The 22,239-nt window shown below is 39.6% G+C and overlaps 1 protein-coding gene across 4 annotated transcripts in view; it reads left to right on the forward strand.

Annotated features, from left to right (window-relative positions):
- PTBP2 (polypyrimidine tract binding protein 2) overlaps positions 1-22,239 on the forward strand; it is a 79,690-nt gene that overhangs the window by 52,374 nt on the left and 5,077 nt on the right. For 2 of the 4 annotated variants that reach the window (XM_045027365.1, XM_045027361.1), the window contains exons 8-11: positions 5,506-5,701; positions 19,960-20,114; positions 21,579-21,612; positions 22,032-22,124. In XM_045027365.1, coding sequence (XP_044883300.1) covers positions 5,506-5,701; positions 19,960-20,114; positions 21,579-21,612; positions 22,032-22,124 — 478 coding nt within the window. The remainder of the gene's footprint in view (positions 1-5,505; positions 5,702-19,959; positions 20,115-21,578; positions 21,613-22,031; positions 22,125-22,239) is intronic. The other 2 variants (XM_045027363.1, XM_045027364.1) reach the window with 1 other exon arrangement.

Consider the following 22,239-nt stretch of genomic DNA (forward strand, 5'->3'; position numbering starts at 1 on the left):
CAGCGGAGACCATGAGAAGGGCTTCCTGTCTGTGGAATCTGGGTATTGCTCCCCATGTGCAACAGGCCATAGAGGATTTGCCCTTCAACGGCTGAGTCCTTTTTTCCAAACAGACGAGACTCTGCACTCCTTCAAGGACTCTATGGCTACCCTACAGTCCTTGGGGGTGTATATGCTGGCAGTGCAGAGATGTCACTGTAGTGATCAGCAGCAGCAGCATCTGTAGCCCACATCTGGGCAGTCTTTCCCTCCCTGAGACAGCAGGACTACCCCAGAAAGGGGCATAGGTCCCAGAGGAGGAGGCATTCTGGTTTGGCCAGTCGACATACTTTTCCCAAGAGCCCTCCATGTACTCATTTTGACTCCTTGGACCAGAGCTGTGTTCCAGTCATGGCTCCCTTCTCCCTTCCTGCTCCATTTGGGAACAGACTGGCTTGCTTTCACAGTGCTTGGGTCTCGATCACCATTGACATCTGGATTCCAAGCATTGTCAAGTGGGGCTATGCCATCCAGTTCCTTTGCATCCTCCTCCTCCCTCCTTCCCCATCCCTCTTCAGGGACACCTCTCATGAGATGCTGCTCCTCGAGCAGGATTGCTCTCTGCTGGCTTTGGGAGTAGTGGAGGGGATTCCGCCGGAACACCAGGGTCAGAACTTCTATTTCTGGTGCTTTCTGGTGCCCAAATTCAAGGGAGGGCTAAGATTCTTGACCTTCATGGCCTCAACAGATTTATCAGATATGTGACATAGCCTCCCCCGTTGTCTCGGAACGACTGGTTGGCTACTCTGGACCTTCAGGATGCCTATTTTCATGTGGCAATTTTGCCAAGCCACAGAACATTCCTTTGATTTGTCATAGCGGAGCACCAATTCCAGTATGTGGTGCTTCCCTTCAGCCTGTTGGGTTTTTACCAAATGCATGGTCATGGTGATGGCATACCTCAGGAAGGAAGGAATCCACAACTTCCCATTCCTGGATGACTGTTTACTAAGGGGCAGTGTCCAGAGAGGAAGTCCTTTTCCATGTCAACACTACATGCACTTGCTCAAACATCTGGGTCTCATCCTAAACATCGGAAAGTCAACTTTGGTTCCCATTCAGAAAATTGAGTTAATTGTTGCTCTTATAGACTCTACGAGTTTGAGAGCATTTTTGTCAACTGACAGTTTTCAGGCAATTCACCACCTTTGACTCAGTCTGCAGTCTCAGCCTTTCACAAGAATCCAGATGTGCCTGAAGCTCTGTTTGCACACAGGTGGTCCAGTTTGCAAGGTTGCATCTTTATCCCCTTCAAATGTGTCTCAGGACAGTTTACTGTCCAACTCTTCACTTGGACAGATTGGTCCATCTTCTTCCACTGGTCTTGGTCATATCGTAGTGATGGACACTTCCGGAGGATGTTTGTCAGGGTGTTCCCTTTGTCCGGCCATTACCAACCAGGTCTGTTGTCACCGATGCCTCCCTTATGGGCTGTGGAGCACATATGGGGCTGCTGAAAAGTCAAGGTCAGAGATGCAGGCCTCACTGCATATCAGTGTGCTGGCACTTCAGGCCATCTACAATGTCATGCTTTTCTGGACCATATTGGGCTCAGTGGTTCCCATACTTACAGACAGTACCACCACAATGTATAAGTGAACAAGCAAGGGGGCGCACACTCCAGGATGCTGTGCCAGGAGGCAATCAGATTGTGGTAATTCTGCACTTACCTAGAATCATCTTACGGACCATCTCAGCAGGAATTTTTTCCTGAGTCATGAATGGTCTTTGAAGACAAGTGTCCTCTATGTCGTCATCTCAGCTTTGAGCATTCTGGCGATTGACTTATTCTAATCTTGAGGGTACCTTAGTCTGGGATCCTTATCCTATGCTTTCCATCTCAGGTGGCAGTTGGCTCTCCTGTAAGCTTTTCCCCCAATTCTGATCATCCCACAGGTCATGCTCAAGCTGAGGTTGAATTGGGCCACGCTCATTCTCATTACCCCGGTGTTGCTGAGGCAGTGCTGGTTCTCTGACCTTGTCACTCTGTCAGTTCAGCCTCTCATATCCCTTTCTCTCCATCCTGACCTACTCACACAGAATCATGGTTGCCTCTTATATCCCATGCTCAGCTTCCCGAATCTCATGATGTGATTGCGTCATGACTAAATGAGGAGGAAATGTGGTGTTTGGTGGCTGTTTAACAAGTCCTACTCAGCAATAGAAAACCCTCTACCAGAATGGCCTGTTGGGCAAAATGAAAGCAGTTTTCATTGTGTTCGCTGGCCTGTGGAGTTCAAGATGACCTGAATAGAAGCCAGCTGGAGTACTTGCTGCACCTTCAGCTGTTGGGCCTTGTGCTTAGCTTATTGAGAGTATATCTGGCAGTGATATCAGCATTTCATCCTCCTATTCATTGAAGATCAGTCTTTTCCAATGCCAGGGTAGCAAGATTCTTAAAAGGACTTTGTCTCCATCCTCCAGTCTGAGGCCTGGTCTACACTAAGGGAGGGGGGGTCGAACTAGGGTATGCAAGTTCAGCTACGCGAATAGCGTAGCTGAACTCGAAGTACCCTAGTTCGACTGACTTACCCGTCCAGACGCGGCGGGGTCGAACTCCGTGGCTCCAAGGTCGACTCCGCCACCGCCGTTCGCGGTGGTGGAGTTCCGGAGTCGACCGGAGCGCGCGGGGAGTTCGAACTATCGCGTCCGAACTCCGAGAAGTCGAACTCACCGCGTCGACCCGGACGGTGAGTATAGACCTACTCATAGAGTTGCTTCCTGTGGAATCTTAGCACGGTCCTAGCAGCTTTAATGAGGCTTCCATTTGACCCCTTGGCATCTTGTCTGTTTCTGCTTTTGTGTCAGAAGACTTGGTTCCTGGTAGTGATAACATCCATAAGGAGGGTTGCGGGCTCTGATGACCTCCTTATACACAATTCTCTATGGACAAAGTGATTTACTATCACACCTGAAATTTTTGTCTAAAGTGGTTTCTCAGTTTCATTTGAACCAGTCAGTATATTTTACCTGTGTTCTTCCCAAAGCTGCATTCATCTCAATACATTAGATGTCAGATGATGTCTAGCCTTCTATCTGGACAGGACTAAACCATTTCTTGATTCTCCTCACCTGTTTGTGTCATGTGCAGATCATATGAAGGGGCAAATGGTCTCTTCACAGACACTCTCTAAATGGATAACATCCCATATCAAGACTGCCTATGAAAAAGCTTTGGCTATGCCTCCTCAGAGGGTGCAAGCTCATTTGATGAGAGCACAAGCAAAGTCAATAGCATTCTTCAGTGCTGTCTCAATATTGGACATTTGCAGGGCTGCTATATGGTCATTCATATACCAATTTATGAACTATACCTGTCACATTGTCTGAAGTGGCTCACCACTGCGAATTACTATCTCAGGGCTAGCTGTCAGAAAACGAGGGCAGACACCCCAAACTGGTTGTACTATAATTAGATTACACCAAGCCAGTAACAAATATGAGCTCCTAGCTCACTATACCAGTGTTACCATGGAGTCACAGACAAGTCCTGTTACCCTCTCCAGCCTATCTTGCCAACCAGACGAATTGAACTTTGTGATTAAAGGTTATTTAAACCTAAAATCACGCCACATCAAGTTTCTCCCAGTCCCAAGAGACCAGTTACTCACCCTAGATCAATGGTACTCCAGACCTTTCACCAAACACAATGGTCACAGTCAATTCTGTAGTAAACTGCCTATAGGTTTATTAGCTAAGAAAAAAGAGTGAGTTATTGAGAGGCTAGGGCAGGTAAAATATAACAGGTGCAGTTTGTAACTCCAAATGGTGGCAGTGATGTAATAGACACCAGTTTCCCAAAAGTCTTTCAGGGCTACCCAGAATAACTCTGGGGAGCTCCGTTTTCTCGTTCAGTTTTTCTGCCGTGTTAGAATCCAAACAGTCTAGAGATACAGGAGCCTTTCTTTGAATTCATATTTATATCTTCTCACAGAAGACAAGCTGACAGTCGCTCTACCCATGTGCGCCTTTCCTTTGACAGTGGTTGAGGAACGCACTTAGATTTTTACCTCCAACCACATATATCAGTGGTCCCCAAACGTTTTATCTTGTGCCCCTTCCCCACCCTCCCACAGAGCTGGGAGTGCAGACGGATAAGGGGGCCAAGGCTGACGCTGGCGGCCAAGGCCTGCAGCGGGGCTGGTGGCTGGGACCCCTGGCGCAGGGCCAGGAGTGGAGCTGTGGGGGCTGGTCCGGGCCCCAGCTCTGCCCCTTCCCCTAACTTTACTCCGCACCCCCTAGGGGGCACACCGCACAGATTGAAGATTTCTGATATACACAATGGCCACTTGCTTGAAATTAACTTTTTCTGTTAAAGCCCTTAAGTCCTTCATTAGCATTTCACAAGATTTCTTTGATGTGTAATTTAGTTGCAAGAGTATTTACCATGTAAATGTTTACTATTACATTATGACAGGTATAGATAAGTGAAAACAATACAAGTAACTTTCCACTAGTTTCTATGAAGTTTAAACATTTGAATACATACTATACATTCAACAATTACTTTGATCTATCCTAATAGAAAGTAAATTGGCCTGAATACACTCTTACATCTAACAATCACTTTTGGGTACTGCTTGTGAGTCACCTAAATGGAATACATGGCTGCATGTACTCAAAAGAAGAAATTGTTAAAGATATGATGCAGACGTGCATTCCACGACCCATCCTACGTCCCCTCTGCATTGGAGTCTAGTCTCTGGATTTCTGTGCAAAGGAACGGAGGGGGGTCGAAGCAACACCATCTCATATAGCCAGGGGAGGCATTGTGGCCACAAGGCGCGAGCACCAATGAGTACTGCTAGGCAAAATTCTCCAGCTCTGGTGTGGTGGGCACGCACACACCTAAATGGAATACTGCTGCATCACATCTCGAACCACAGTAAGGAATTGTTTGTTTTAAAAAATTGTCTTAAAATAGATCTCTTTTTTATCTGTCTTTTAAATATTGATGCAGCTCTTGTTTAACAGTAGAACAAAAAACATTCTACTAGAACACTGCAAATACTGTGATCCTCGACATAACCTCTTTTTACATATTATTTTGATGCCTTCTATTTAGTCTTCTGTCTCTCTCTAATGCCTCTTTAAAAAGAATGCTTTATTGTGGTTTTAACTTTTGGCAACTTTACAGTATATCTGCATTAAACCTGAGTTAAATACCAAGCAGTGTGGAAAACAGGTTGATTCAGTAGATCTGACAAACTAGGTCCCAAGTTTTACTGCACTAAAATGCTACTATAAATCTCCAGGTATTTTGATATGCAAAATTTTTCTAGGTAAGGGAATTTCAAAAGCTTCCAGGAATGACCTTTATGAGCTACATAATACGTTTAATCTTTATTGGTTTTTAAACTAAATAATTTTAGTTTAAATGGACAAAAGTGTGCTCACTTTTATCAGACTTTAGCAGTTGTGACCAAGCTATATTGTATATTATTAAATCAAATTTTCCTCTTTCAGGCATTAGATGGTCAAAATATTTATAATGCTTGCTGTACCCTACGGATTGATTTTTCCAAACTGGTGAATTTAAATGTGAAGTACAACAATGATAAAAGTAGGGACTATACTCGACCTGATCTTCCATCTGGTGATGGGCAACCAGCATTGGACCCAGCTATTGCTGCAGCATTTGCAAAGGAGACTTCACTTCTAGGTATGATTATGAATTTTCAAAACACTTCCCTCCCCATTTCCAATTAATCAAATGCAGTCTTTTTTATTATTAATCACACTAATTATTTAATTGTTTATATTATGGTAGAGCCCAAAGATATATGTTAGGGTTGTTTTCAGTTGTGGTGTGCAATTGTAGTAAGACAGACAGTTTCTGCCCCTGCAAGCTTACTGTATAAATAGATGAGAGAGAAACAAGAATAGGACAGAATATAGACATTATCAAAAGTTTTTGCTTAGTTACTTACATTTTTTAAGTTTCCCCAACCCATCCTTCCTTTTGTTCTGGTGTCAGTCAACTTCCTCCACCGTTGGTGACCTAAAGTATCTTCCTTTCATCTGGCCACCTCATGGCGAAATCTTTGGGACTTGATATTGGTCTTGTTAAAATCAAGTAAGCTTCTCTATTGACTTCAGCAGGAACAGGATCTGTGTCCTTATTGGCATTGTATGCAGGTCATGACATCTTGGCTTGCTTTCCTATATGCAGTGTCCATTTTCTTCAGCTAAGAAAGATGCTTTGCTTTTTCTATAAAAAAAAAAATACCAAAGAAATAAAAGAACAGATGACAAAAAGGAGACCATGTATACAAAGAAATTCCATCTGAGCATTTTATTTTGCATAATTACTAATTTTTTTCCTTTATATAGATCAGCACTCTTATCTCTAGCGCTCTGTTATGCAAGTTCAAGAGCTGATAAGATATTAGAACCCATCAGAAGAATCAACTGAGATTCCCTGAGCAGTATATAGATAAACATTCATGGCATCTAACAGTCTTCTTGTTGTTGGTAGAGGCAGTGCATTCAGTACTTACTGTACTTATGCTTTGAGAGAGAAGAAATTTTAATACACTATATCTTGTTTTTGTTTTATCATTTTAATTTGGTATCGACCCTGTAAATTTCATGATTATATAAACTAGTAAGCTTTAACCAGTTCCTGTTCTGGATGTCCTTTTATATTTTGAAGTTTTAGGGTTCATTTTGTCAGCAAAGTTCAGGTTGGATTTAGAGATTTTTTTTACAAGACCCAATGAACGGTGTTGTGTTTATTTTCTTACCCACTTATTGTTTGTTTCCTTTGGAGTTGGGAAGCTAGAAGGAAGGATCAGCCATTCATGTAAAGTGCTGCATTCTGTTTTGACACTCAGTAAATAGCTTTCTGAAGTGTTTGATTATAGGCAGAGCTGACAGCACCGCCTATTACTGAGGTTGCCCAACACTTCTGATTTTAGTTGCTCTGACCCTGTTGTCAGTTGTACATAACTTAGCCAAACTTCAGTGATTTGGGCTGATAATTTCCATGCCAGATATCTGCCTAATATTGAATGGTTTTTTTTTAATATTCAGCCAAAATGGCTCAGCCATTTCTGAGAACAAGGCATGGGGAAAATACATTTGTTTTCCCCTTGTTAAAAAATGCTGGTGACCTTTCCTTTGAGAAAGTTTTTAGTGCTCCACACCCCCACTTCAGAGCAGGGACTTGAAATTTGACAGGGGATGATCTTTGTGTCAGGGATGTGCCTTTTGCCATCACAGTGAAAATCCGCCCAAATTTGGCCAAGTCGTGAGCCTTAAAAAAATCACAGTTCGCACATGTTCAGAGACTTCTTAGATTTAAGCAGTTAACATTTTTTTGAGTGTTCCTACCCTGGGCTTTCTCCAGCCTGGGGCTGAGCAGGACTTCCACTGCAATTGCAGCTCTGGACTGCTGCAAACCATGTCAGGTCCTTGTCTGGACCCCTGAGCAGAAGGTAGGAAGCCTGTCCCTTCTGTGCTGTCAGTGTCTCCCTTCGTGGGTCCTGGCAGTGTGAAGTGAGAAGCTGCCTGATTCAGATGCAGTAGAGAAAAGATCTGGACCTGTGAGGGGTGAGAGGAACATAGACTGGAACGAGGAACCTGCGGGCGAGAGTGCAGAAGACTGAATTTTGACAAGAGCCGTTGTAGGGAGATTGGGACTGGGAACCAGTGGGGGTGGAGAATGTGAATGGGGGAGCGAGAGGAGAGAGATTGGATGAGGAGAGGCAGGGAGCTTGGAATGACTGGGGAAGGAGACTGAGAACAAAGAGCTGAGGGTTGAAGTGGGAGAAGTGGGAGTGGCTGTGTGGGGACACTGGGACCAAGACAGACTGGAAGGATAACACAAGGACTTGCTGGGCAACAAGACTCGGGGTAGGACAGTGGTTCTCAGCCTGCAGCCTGTGCACCACTTGTGTCCCAATCAGCACACAGCTGCAGCCATATGACATCCACAGGACCATATAGTAGGTAGTATTGGATGCGGCCATATAACACATTGTGGGCTGTGTAGTGGCAAATAGGTTGAGAACCACTGGGCTAGAATGGGAAGCTTGATGAGTGGAGACGGACTGGTTACGTGAGGAGAATGGGACTGGGATGGGGAACTGGGGTAAGGAAGAGACAGGACTAGGACAAGGCCAGATTAGGGAGGATTGAGCAGAAGGATTCTCACTTCAGGGAATGGGCAGAAGACTGTACTCACTAGTGCACAGTCTGTTCCAGAACCTCTAATGGAACCTCAGACTGCTGAATCTCACCATTCCTTTGCTGTTAGCAAATATCTGTGATTAACCACTAGTAACCACTATGCAGCCGAAGAAGTGAGTTGTAGCCCACGAAAGCTTATCCTGAAATAAATTTATGAGTCTCTAAGGTGCCACAAGTACTCCTGTTCTTTTTGCGGATACAGACTAACACGGCTGCTACTCTGAAACCTGTCACTAGTAGAGTGTGTCTCTCGCTCTCCTCTAATGTTAATCCACATATCATATAGAGAAGGACAGCCTACTACTGCTATAAATTACTCTTTTTGCTCAAGAGGCAAAGGTCTGCCCAACTCTGCTGATAACCCGTTTGGATGTCATGTGATCAAATTTCTGTATCTTCAGTTTGTACATTTTAAAAACTAGCAAATTACACACATGCAAAACTCTGCTAAAAGAACATTACTAGGGTTGCAAAGTCAAGTCAGAGGTTAGTAAATGCAGAATTAAGGTTATCTGTGCAACCTTAATTTGGCCCTCTTGTGAACATGCATATGATAGTCTTTACATGATCACATACCATTTTTCCACAGGGCTTCTGTCTTATTCTGTGTACAGGATGGACCTGCTCTGGGGAAGAATCAGGGTTGTGTAATAAAAGAGATTGCCATATTTATTGCAGAAGTTGGAAGGTGTGTAATGAATGAGAGAGGGGATTGCAGGACCAAAGAGGATGAATGGGTCTTATGGTTAAAGCAGTTGAATGCTGCCTTGAGAATTGGTTTATATCCTTCCGCTGCCACAGAGTTCCTAGGTGATGCTGGGCAAGTTGATTTGTATAGGTTCTGAGCACTAACACCTGCAATTAAAGTCATTGGGAGCTGTACTTTGAAAAATATAAAGTGATATAGAATGCTAAATTCTCTGAAAAAATCCGGTTCAAGGAGTCTCAAATTGAGCACCCAAAATTAGTGAACATTTTTAATTTCTCTATGCTTCAGTTCCCCCTAGGTAATATGGGGATAATAACCCCTCATTTCACAGTCTGTAATGAAAATGAATGTGAAGCGCTCAGACACTGTAGTACTGAGCTCCATAGAAAAGCCCATGAGGAAATTGATAATTCTGTCTTTAAAGCAGGGTTTAATTAGTGTGCAGTAAAGAAGGCATGCGGGCACACAATGAACAATGAGGAGAAAACAAAATATTGAAACTACTCTTTGTTAGCACCGTCCATTCTGTGCACTGAATAAGGCATTGATGTAAAAAGCGACAGAGAGTCCTGTGGCACCTTATAAACTAACAGAAGTATTGGAGCATAAGCTTTCGTGGACAGCATTATCTCCTGTAAATGTAAACAAACTTGTTTATCTTAGCGATTGGCTGAACAAGAAGTAGGACTGAGTGGACTTGTAGGCCTTAAAGTTTTACATTTTTTTTTTGTTTTTGAGTTCAGTTATGTAACAAAAAAAAATCTACATTTGTAAGCTGCACTTTCACGATAAAGAGATTGCACTACAGTACTTGTATGAGGTGAATTGAAAAATACTATTTTTTTGTTTATCATTTTTACAGTGCAAATATTTATAATAAAAATAATGTAAAGTGAGCACTGTACACTTTGTATTCTGTGTTGTAATTGAAATCAAAATATTTTAAAAGGTAGAAAAACATCCAAAAATACTTAAATACATTTCAATGGGTATTCTACTGTTTAACAGTGTGATTAAAACTGCAATTAATTGTGATTAATTATTTTTAATGTGATTTTTTTTTAGTTAATCGCATGAGTTAACTGATTAATCAATAGCCCTATTACAAATAAGCAAGGTGCTTTATAGAATATACAAATACAAGGTCCCCACCTGAGGAGCTTACAATATAAGTATTGTGACAGGGTCAGGCCAGATGGCTACAACAGAGTGGTCAAAGGTAGATACACTAGCTCCAGGTTAAACAGGTCCCTTTTCGCTGGGTAAGATAACAGTGACTATTCCAGAACACTCAGGAACTTTCTAGAACTAATTAAGGCAGGCAGGCTAATTAGGACACCTGTAGCCAATTGGGAAGTTACTAGAATTAATTAAGGCTAATCAGGACACCTGGTATAAAAAGGCTTTCACTACTGTGGAATAGACAGGAGCAACACATCTCGAAGAATGCCAGTTACGGAACAGGTAACTGTCCTTTACTGATTTTACAAGAGCAGTTGTAATTCGTAACCACATGTTGAATATAAGGGTTGAGTCCTAATAGACACGTCTTCAAGAATTAAATATAGTTTTAGCAGTCTGACTAGCATTAAAGTCTAGGAGTAGAGAATCTAAAACTATATAAGTGGAAAACCATTATATCACTTTACATGTGGTTTTACTAGGACATTGACAAGCTGTTTTTTATTTGGGAATGCGTTTTATATTATTTGCATTACACTAATGCCTAGAGGACTGAGATTGAGTATCCACTGTGCTAGGTATAGTACAAATACATATTAAGACATAATCCTTGTCCCAAACAGGTAAATCTATAAGTATACAAGGCAGACCAAACCCATAGGAAACTGAAACAGAGTTATTGAGTTTGCAGAAGGTCACTAAGGAAGTCCGTGGAAAGTCTGGGACCTGAACCCAGAACTTCTGAGTCCTAGTCTAGTATGTTAACCACAAGCCTAGCCCTACTTTTATGTTTTTTAGCCTAATATAAACAGAGTTTCTTCTCTATGTTATAAGGTTTTAATTTGTTTAATGATTCTAAGCTCTCTGATAAAAATGTTACAGTTTACAAATACTGCTCACCATGCAACATATATGTACACTTAAAAAAACATTGATGTGCTGGGCCAAGGTATACTTTAGCAAAAAGAGCTGATAAGATTGCACCTCTAACAGCAAAAAACAAAAACAACCCTCCTCCCCCAAAATGTGTTATCCGTAAACTAGAAAGATTAAATACAGCTATTGACCAAATTCATGAATGCAGGGTCACTGTGTTGAAATATGTTAAGATTTGCTCCATATCATGTATACTGTTCTGTTGATTAATTACCAGTGTATCATTCTACAAATTGATCATGGTTTTTATCAAAATATTTTTACCTGATAATTCAGAATAGCCAGCTGTAAATAGCTACAGAACAAGGATCACTTTTTTTCCGTGGATGTGTAATTTCTCTGAACCTTCTAACTGATGAGGTCTCTGTGCTATATAATCAGTTAAAACCTGACATCCAAAAAGATAATCCTGGCCCTGACAGATGATTATTCATTCATATACTGCATTCTCTGCTGTGAAATAACAAGGTGATCAGAAATCCTTGAGATTGTAAATTGGATGTCTTTTTAATGAGCCTTTTATCTTTTGAAAGAAGGAAAACTCATTAATGGACAGAAAGGAGTGCTTTCAGGTGAATTGTCAAAAGCAATAGTTGTTCCTTTGGAGTGGCATAATATGAAGAAAAAACACATAGGGAAAATCCTCTATATAGGGAAGATCACTAGCTGTGTTCTGATATGTAAGCAGTTAATATCAGTGTAATCTATATGCCAAGATACAAACTGGAGTTAAGACTTCTGGCATATATCAGGGGTCGGCAGCCTTTCAGGAGTGGTGTGCCGAGTCTTCATTTATTCACTCTAATTTAAGGTTCCGTGTGCCAGTAATACATTTTAACATTTTTAGAAGGTCTGTAATATATAACTAAACTATTGTTGTATGTAAAATAAATAAGGTTTTAAAAATGTTTAAGAAGCTTCATTTAAAATTAAATTAAAATGCAGAGGCCCCCCCTCCCCAGACCGGTGGCCAGGACCCGGGCAGTGTGAGTGCCACTGAAAATCAGCTTGCGTGCCGCCTTCGGCACACATGCCATAGATTGCCTACCCGTGATATATAGTAAAGTATTATAGTGATGTTATAATTATCCACCATATAAGTATTACAAACTCTGGATATTCAGTTAAGGTTAAAATTAAAAGAAATTCAGACACACTGTAAAGGCATCCAAACAACCTTAACTCCACCCTGTAATGATGCTGTGCAATAACCATACTGTTATAACTAATGCATAATAGTGTTTGTGGTCTCAGGTTAGTTAAACCTATTTTTAAAGACATTATATATTTTGTTATTAGTATCACTAAAGGGCAGAGTTCCCTAACTGATTTTCATACTTCAACTTTTTGGGGTTTCTTTTTAGGGTAACCTTAACTGTAAATATCCTGGGTTTGTAATGCTTGTTTGGGGGATAATCTGAACATCCCAGTAATGTGTTTTCAACCATTAAATTACTGATATGTACGCTCAACCTTCACTCCAGTTTAGCATAGTTCTGATTTGGGAATTTCCTTTTTATTTAATTAAAATGTTCAGGTATGAACACTAAACAAGAATCCCAAAGAGAATGTTACAATGTGATATTTCTAATGATTTGAAGATGTATATTATAAACCTTCACTTTATTCCAACTTTATTCCAACCATTGTCCCCTAACACCTATATTTCCCTTCCTTAGTCACACACCACTTCCTCCTCACTATTGTCCTTCACATTTCTCTGTTCACATCCACCCTGAGTTCCCCTTCCTAACCTTCCTGTCAAGTCAATATGGTGCAGAGAGTAGTTATTGAAAATAATTTTCATTTTTGCTGTCATTCTGCATAACTTGGGTACTTCAACAAGAACTAAAAAATAATGTTCTGCAGATAATTCCACAAAGAAGGGGCTGGATAGGGTGCCATCGTATTCCACAAAGGCAGTTTGGCTTCATTTACATTGTTCCCAATAGGAGTTGGTGGCCATTTTGAAAGAGGGAACTGTTCGCCTCACTCCATTGAGAATAATAGTAGATAGTAACCATTTTGAAAGAGGGCATTTTTTGTGTAATTATCGGTCGTAGATTAGCAGTCCCTGGCACATTGGAAAAAAAATTGCCGGTCCGCCACATCAGATAGTTTGAGAAGCACTGGACTAGATGACCTGAGGTCCCTTCCAACCCTGATATTCTATGATTCTTGTGCCAGTTTTACCCAGTAAAAGCAAAAATAAGGTGTTCCTTTTATCGATTGGTCTAAATCATTAATAGGTACAAATTTCAAGCATTTCATTCTTCGTTTATAGAGATCATTAAAAGATAGTCACCTTTTTAGAAAAAACTTGCTTGCTTTTATTTGGAATGTCCTCCTATAGATTGATTCATTTATCCTACTCCCTGTTTGAGTTGTAATTCCATTTTATTCCCCAGAAACCTAGATCTTTTTAAATTGAAAAAAGAATTAATCATTGAGAGGCTATGATGTGCTATGCATGTCCCCTGAGACACATGCTTTAATTGTTTCCATCTGAGGGGTTCTAAACTTTATAATATAAGCTTTGCTAGTCAGCTCTTGAAGGTGCATGTGTGAAGACACAAGACTTAAGAATGTGAATCTTTAGAGCAGAGGTTCTCAGGACAAATTTTTGTGATGGCCTCAGAGTGCAGCCACCAACTCTTGCTGATGGCTGCTCAGACAATTTTTCCTAAAATGCTTTAGGAAAAACAAATATGCACATATACATGTCCAAATCAGTGTAATTTATTTATTGCTAGCTAGTAAGTCTGTTGTGAAAAGCGATATTAACAAACATACAAGTATCACTTTTCACAGCAGCCTTACTTAGCCCTGTCAAGGCTGGGGAGAAATTAAGCCCTGGAATGGGGGTCAGGGGAAGCAGGGGGGCCAGGGGCAATGAAGGAGGATTGATGTGGGGCAGGAGAGGTAGCAGGGGGCTGGAGCCTGTAGCCCTGCACCCAGAGCTCGGCAGCTGGTGGATGGAGCCTGAAGCCCTGCAGCCAGAGCCTGCTGTCCCGCTGCCCCAGGGCTGAAGCCAATGCCTGAGCCATGCAACCCCTGGGAAGGTGGGGAATTCACTTGCTGCCTGCTCCTCCAGTGTTGTGCCCCAGCAGTCTTCAGAGGGTGGAGCAGGGCCCAACCCCTACTGGCGGCCCCAGCAATCAACACCAAGGCGGTGCATTCTGGAGCAAGAGGGAGGAGGAGGGGCTGCTATTTTGTCCCCCATTCCATCACAGCCCAGGAGGCTGTGGCTGCAAGAAAAGCCCTGGTGGCCGCATGTGGCCCCAGTGGACACATTTGAGAAACGCTGCTTTAGAGGATACAGCCTTTGGAGAACTTCCACTTCAGGTCCTGGTAAGCTGTGCCTTTGTATTCTGCTTTACTATGCTAATTGTTAAGAACATTATAAAAATGCAGTCTTCTGTTATTTTTAATATAGTAGTAATACACAGAAGCCCCAGTCAGGATTAAACCTGTATATTTAAGGTTGGTTAAAGCTTTGTGGAAATACACAAACATCATTTCTAATTAGAATCATGGTTATATATCTTTTCAAAGAGGGGGAAAGGCCCTTAAGTAGTGGTGAGGAATTTTAATTAGTAAGGACATATAGATGAATATTGGTAGTTTCAATTTGCTTCTGTTTATTCTTCCATTGAAGGTACTGATATTTTAATTATTACCTCAGCAACAAATTGATAACACAACACAGCATTTTGACATGAAGCGATTGATATGCAGTAGTAGGAGATACAAAACCAGACAAGATAAATGCAACTACATATTATTATATATGTTATAAATTGCATACATGGGTATATAGGGTGTATGGGAATATGTTTTGGTATGTGTTAAAGAGTTTCCAACATAAATTAGGAATGGTTGCCTTGTGCAAATGACAAATCTATAAGGTGAGTTATGCAGTTCATCTCAGAAGAAAGCCGTTGTGTAGTCTGCACAGGGGATACAAAAATAATATTTTAGGACTGTTTTAAAAAATATTATTGGGACTATTTTTTATCCCTTTACCTGTAAAATATCAGTTACTACGTTTCTAGCTGTAGAGGGCTCAGAGGGAGCCATTAAAAAACCTCTAAAAATGGCTTGAAATAGCTTTTCCATGCTTAAAAATGTTACTTCTGGTCCTCAAAGGTCCTGAAATAGTAAGTGTTAAGTCTCATTGGGAAGCTCTGCTTTCTAATGGTACAAAGCTACTGTTTCTCGCTCCTCCAGTGATTCTTTAGTGTCATGGCATTTTCATAGGTAAAAATGGCCTACATTTAAACTGTGCTAGGCTTCTACCACTTCACATGGAAAAAGTTGTGCAGTGGGCACATAGTATTATGCCCCTTTGTCTTGTGCATCTTTACTGAATTTTTACTATGCAGCTAATGTATGCATATGTGACCTTTAACTATACTTTTTGAGCTTACCGAAAACAGACATGAAAAATGGGTATGTACAATATAAACATCTATTTCTGCATTTTGTTTTGTCTGAATTAAATTCTTTCAAAATATGTTTCCTAGGGAACAAGTTTTATACATTGCTCTATTTCCTCTTATTTACATCACAAAAAATCTGAAATACTAATATACTTCAAAAGTATACTTAAATCAACTACTACTATATAGTTAGCAAGGAGAGTAAATGTATCATTTTTATGGCTGTCACAAAAATATTCTGGCTCTCACAATACAGGGAGAGGTAAAAACATTTAGAAACAAATTACATATTTGAAGCCCATAGTTCTCCTCCCTGTCACCCCCTCCAGCCCTTGGAACTACATTACAAATATCAAATTTTATGACCAAATTACTTCGGTCTTGAATTAGTTGTACAATAGAATGCACATTTAAATTGCACAATAGGATAAATGTATTTTGTTCTCTAAACATTGATGTGCATCTGTTGTCGTTTGCCAATTATGAAGTAAGGGATTGGAGAGGGAATGTCTCAGAGGAGACCAAGATAGTGTAAAAACATGTGTAACTTGCAGAAAAGACCAAATTAGTCATTTCTTCCTTGTAAAACATTAAATAACAAACACAGGTGAAAGCTGCTTTGAGAAATTTAACTCATGCATCTATCACTGGCCCCAGATTATACTAGAGGAATTACCGTACTTAGTTTTTGATGAACAAATGGTCTCTCCTGACACTTCATCCAATTTATACAACTGATCTTAACAATCAGTCTTTTTAACATTAAAAATAACATTTTATTGTATTTAAACTTTTTTCTGAAATAATATTTATTTAAAAATTGGCTGTGAGTACTTTTTTTCTTTAAAATACAGTTTTGATACTGTTTTTGAGGGGACAGCATTATGGGATTCAATGTGACTTCCAGAAGACATTTTCTCATCTTGCAAGCAATGTTTTTTTCTGTCTGCTCTACAAACTTTTATGAAAGTTATGTTCTTTCTGGTTTGTAGCTTTGAGGGATGGGGGGTTCATCTTATCTTCTTCCATGGGATATGTGAAAAATTGGAGGTATTGAATAGTGTTCAATATTTTGGATATATTTTCATTTTTTCACTTATCTCAGCCTCTTTATTGGCTGGTTGTGTTGCTCTAATACAGTGCCTAATATCTGTGCATTTCTTCTGTGATACAACAGCAGAACATAGCTAGTTAAGGGGAAATCAGTTAATTGCTGAATGCCTCTCTGCCCTTTACTATTTGAAACATTCAGGGCACAACTTAAATTATGACTTTTGGAAAACTTTGGCACATCATTTTTACATCTAACTTACTTTTCTCTTATTTATTGGTACATTTGTATATAGCAGTATAAATTTGCATGGCCATCAACTGTGGGGAAAAAAAAGTGAAAAGTAGATTTTGAGGAATATAGGAATTGCCATGCAGAACTACCAGTGGTCTATCTAATCCTGTATACTTTCTCTGACAGCAACCAGTACTATATTTCAATAGAAGATGATAGACAACCCTCATTATGGACAATTTTACAATATTGTGTTGGGGGGGGGAGGTTTTTCCTAAACCCCAGATAGTTAGTGATTGGCTTATATCCTGAAGCGTGATTGTCCATGTACACATATTTAGCCTCTCTAATATAACTGGATGTTCTTGTTATCCATAAAAATGTCTAATCCCTTGTTGAATACCACTAAACTCTATGCATTGTGCTAAAAAATAAAGCATTCTTATTGTCTTTAAATGTGTTGCCCTTTAATTTTATTAGATGCCTCCTTCCCCTTTTTCTTGAGTTACAAGGGGGACTAAATAGGATTGCCTAGTTAACCTCAGTAGCATTCATTATTTTTTATACCTGTGTTATGACACTATAGACCAGTGTTTCCCAAACTTGGGACGCCGCTTGTGTAGGGAAAGGCCCTGGCGTGCTGGGCCGGTTTGTTTACCTGCCGTGTCCACTGGTTCAGCTGATCACGGCTCCCACTGGCTGTGGTTCGCTGCTCCAGGCCAATAGGGGCTGCAGGAAGCCACGGCCAGCACATCCCTCGGCCCGCGCTGCTTCCAGCAGCTCCCATTGGCCTGGAGCAGTGAACCGCGGCCAGTGGGAGCCACAATCGGCTTGACCTGCGGACGCGGCAGGGACACAAACCGGCCCAGCAGCCCGCCAGGGGCTTTCACTACACAAGCGGCGTCCCAAGTTTAGGAAACACTGCTACAAACTAATATCTTTTAAAACTCTTCTATTTTGAAAATCCTTTCACATCATTAATTTTAATTGCCCTTCTTTCAGCCATTCTGTATCTGTTTTTGACATGGAATGACCAGAACTGAACATGTTTTTGAAAGGAGAATATAAATTTGATTTATGTAATGCCATAAAATATTTTCAGAATTAATGTCTATCCCTAACATTGTTTTTGTCGTTGTTTTGTTTTACCATTACTACATAACAGTTACTGGCTATCCCACTCGGTCACAATAAATTAATATTACATACTTAGCTAGTCCTTTTGTCCAGCACAATAAAATCTCAATGTGTTAATTATTTAGCTCTCATAAATTCCCCCGGTAAAAGAAACATGATTAATGAGGTGAAGCACAGAAATTTTACTTACTTTATGTGAAAGAAACTTTGTAACCACACTTATTTTACACCTCTCCATTGTTCTTCCTGCTGCAATAACTATTTTTAGTAGTGTTGGGAATATTTTATTTTATTATTGACGAGTACGGTCACAATTAGCTTCTCAGTATTTACTCACTATCTGAGACTGGAGAATTCTTCTGCCTTTCCCTTATTTTTATTTTTAAACAAAATTAACTCCTGAGAGAAAGAAGGGAGAAAACTCAATTCTCATCTGCAAACTAAAGATTTCTAGTTAGATGGGTTAGTGGGCCCAACTGGTCAAGGTTACATGGTCCTGAGTTAAATATTCATTTATCATCATCATCCAGGCATCAGAAGACCACAGAGTGAAATCTGCAAGGCCTAGTGCAGTAGTGGAAAATAGCATACAATAGAATAAAGTAATAAATAATTTGAACAATTAAGATTTTTGTGCTAGTCTTATCATTTTATTTGTTGGAGACTAAATAAAATGTACTTTTACAAATATGTCTAATTTACCTATAAAAGGTAGTGCAGGCATAGCACAGGGGCACAATTTCACAGGATGGTGGGGAAGGAGTGTATCCTAGGGGGGTAGTATGCTCACTAAGTACCCGAGGGATTCTACTGGGAAAACCCATCATAAATTAATACTATCTGTGCACAATGCCTTAGCCTTTTTGGAGGGGAGGAGCTGAAGTGCAGGTGGCCAATGGCAGCTGAGTTCCTGAATTAACTTTATTAGGAGGCAGACAGACTAGGGAGGATTACCCCTATGGAGCCTATTGCTATGGGTAATATGTAGGCTACTCAATTTGCCTTGCTCTGCAAGGTTGTAACCTAGCCTAAAGCATCAAGTTGAAGTGAAGAAAGTAACTAATACCAAAGGGTAATATAAAGGAAATATAATGGTGAAGATAACTTGCATTAATATTTAGTTTCACTGACTTGACTGGTATATTCCAGCAACAAGATTAATTAAGGTCCATCTAGCCCAGTATCCTGTCTTCCAACAGTGGCCAATGCCAGGTGCCTCAGAGGGAATGAACAGAACAGGTAATCATCAAGTGATCCATTCCCTGTCGCTTATTCCCAGCTTCTGGCAAGCAGAGGCTAGGGACACCATCCCTGCCCATCCTGCCTAATAACTATTGATGGACCTATCCTCCATGAATTTATCTAGGTTTTTTTGAACTCTATTACAGTCTTGGCCTTCACAACATCCTCTGGCAAAGAGTTTCACAGGTTGGCTGTGCGTTGTGTGAAGAAATACTTCCTTTGTTTGTTTTAAACCTGCTGCCTATTAATTTCATTTGGTGACCCCTAGTTCTTGTATTATGGGAATAAGTAAATAACTTTTCCTTATCCACTTTCTCAACATCACTCATGATTTTATAGACCTCAATCATATCTCCCTTTAGTCGTCTCTTTTCCAAGCTGAAAAGTCCCAGTCTTATTAATCTCTCCTCATATGAAAGTGATTACATACCCTAATCATTTTTGCTCTTTTCTGAACTTTTTCTAAACCTGTAGATATTATTAGGGAGGATTTTTGCTATAATCTAAGAAAAAAAGAGCAATATGTGTGCTTCATAAGAACTACATTTGATTGAAAACAAAATGGTCTTTAGAGAAGTGAAGTAGCATATAAAGTGCTTTGAAGCAAGAAAATAGCGAGAACCTTGGTTTTTCTCCTTATATTTATTACAGATCCATTTCACTAAGCATTGGAAAATACGAATCGTGGAACGAATTTTTTTGTAGTGTAAACAATACAGTATTTGAACTTATAATTTAGATATTTTTAAACGACTTGTTTGTATTTCGTAAAATATGCTTTATTTTAAAATTAGGGCTTCCTGTTGCAGCTGTTCCAGGAGCGCTGAGTCCTTTGGCTATTCCGAATGCCGCTGCTGCTGCAGCCGCTGCTGCTGCTGGCCGAGTGGGTATGCCTGGAGTCTCAGCTGGTGGCAATACAGTCCTCCTGGTTAGCAATTTAAATGAAGAGGTCAGTGAAACTATTAACTCTTTTTTTTTCCTTTATTTTTTAATCACACTTCATTTGTAAATGTTTTTCTTTTTTTTGCACTTGCCTCTATTTTCACTTGCCTACTTTAAGATCAAAGTATTTTTCTTGTTTTTTGTATGTCTAAATTAATTTTGAAACTATAAACTTTATATTTTTTTCTATTATAGTTTTGTTTTCCTAGGTAGCTAACAACTTAAAATAGCCTTTGATATTTGGCTACCTATTTTTCCTAAGAAAAATATGGTAAATACTGCATGTTTGGCTTTCAATTTGTAATTTAAATATTTTCACAAAAACAGCAAATGTATTCTAATTTGTAGATTATATTTTATGTAAAGTAGAATTGTGTTTTTTCTTTTCTAATTATTTGCTGCTTCATTTCATGCTTACATGTCACTGCATTTTTAAAATCTTAATTTATGTGAACTGCTCTAACACGTTTTTCTTTGAAGGTTCTCCCAAAGATCTTGACGAGGCACTCTTCCAGTCTCTCTTAGTAATTTTTTCTTTGCAGTTATTATTCATTTGTCTCCAAAAACATTTTTCACCTTAATACTGTTATCTTTCTTGCTAACTCTAAAATCTAAGGGGTTTTATTTAGTTTGCATATTTACTGTCTTGTACAATTTTTTTTAATTGATGTGAAAGCTGGTATGAAATGTGGGAAGTTTGATGTATCAGTTTGTCTAGTTGGAATACTTGTTTCATTTTTAACTGGCCTCTGTTAATATGATTCATTAAGCTTATTTATCATTTGTTACTATTTTCTCATCCACAGTCTTGCATGTTAAAATGTTTGGATCAGAGTGCCATTTTGAAAGATTTTTGCCTGCATTTCATACCCAGCCATGCTTATGCACTTAAAGTTCAAAGTTTAAAATTTCTATTGCATGCTTTTTTTTTCATGTTGAGATGAAATGCTGTAATTTATTCTTTGATATGGATGTACTTTACCCATATTTGTCTTGGGTGACTACATTTTACTCAGTTTTTTTTCTTGTACAGTACATAAACCAACCATTTTCTGACCAAATTCCTGCATTTCCTATGTACTGACCTATATTTTATTTTTTTTTGTTCCCCACTTCCTTTTTTTCTTCTGCATTGCTGTTTCCCTTCCCCATTTCATCCTTCTCCTTTTGTGTTCACCTTCCCTTTCCTTGTCTTTCCTCAAATTCCCATGCCCTCCCCTGTCTTATCCTTTATTTTCCTTATCCTTGTCTACGTTCCCTGTCTTCATTCCCTATGTTCATGCTTCTGTGCTTGAACAAAATGTGTTCCTCGGACCAACTTGCCCCAATTAACCGCCTTGAACCATGATCCATGACCACCTCACCATTCTGCGGGAACCACCCTTCGTTATGGATGATCTGTTCATCTCCGCTCTTCCTCGACTCTTCTCTCTTCTTGTCTTACGCTGCTTGCTCTTCTCTCCTTCTAAAGATGGTTACGCCCCAAAGTCTGTTTACCCTCTTCGGTATGTTATTGTTAGCACTATACTTTTATTATTGATTTAATTTTTGTTTCACCTTAATTCTTATTTGTAGCTAGCACTTTTGGCTTAAAGTTGAATAGTAAATCTTTTGCTATTTTTCTTTTGCTGTTTAAAAACTCTCCATAGACACAAGATTTTCTTTTAATGCATGCTAATATATTTTGCATGGTCTTTAATTTAATATCATTCACATAGCTTTTGAGGGTTTATCAAAAATTTATTCTTTTCAAAATTCACTATTCAAAATCTTGATCTTCTTTATTCATTTGTGTGAATGTTGAGTTTGAGTGGGTGATCTTGTTGATGTCTGAATGTTTCATTGATATGTCAAGATGTGCTGTTTAGTTGATTAGACTTAAAATTAATTTTTCTTTTGGATTACCTTTCTGACTCCAAAAAAGGTGTTTATGGGGATGTGCAGCGTGTGAAGATTTTATACAATAAGAAAGACAGTGCTCTTATACAGATGGCAGATGGGAACCAGTCACAGCTGGGTAAGATTAGATTCCTTTATGCCTCATTTAAATCTGTAAATTTAAGTATTTGAAATCATGTTTTGGAAATTCAAATGAACATGTTCATATTTGTCAGTCTACTCTTATTCTAGTT

This window comes from Mauremys mutica, chromosome 8, assembly GCF_020497125.1.
Source record: "Mauremys mutica isolate MM-2020 ecotype Southern chromosome 8, ASM2049712v1, whole genome shotgun sequence".
In the NCBI taxonomy this organism is placed as follows: domain Eukaryota; kingdom Metazoa; phylum Chordata; order Testudines; family Geoemydidae; genus Mauremys; species Mauremys mutica.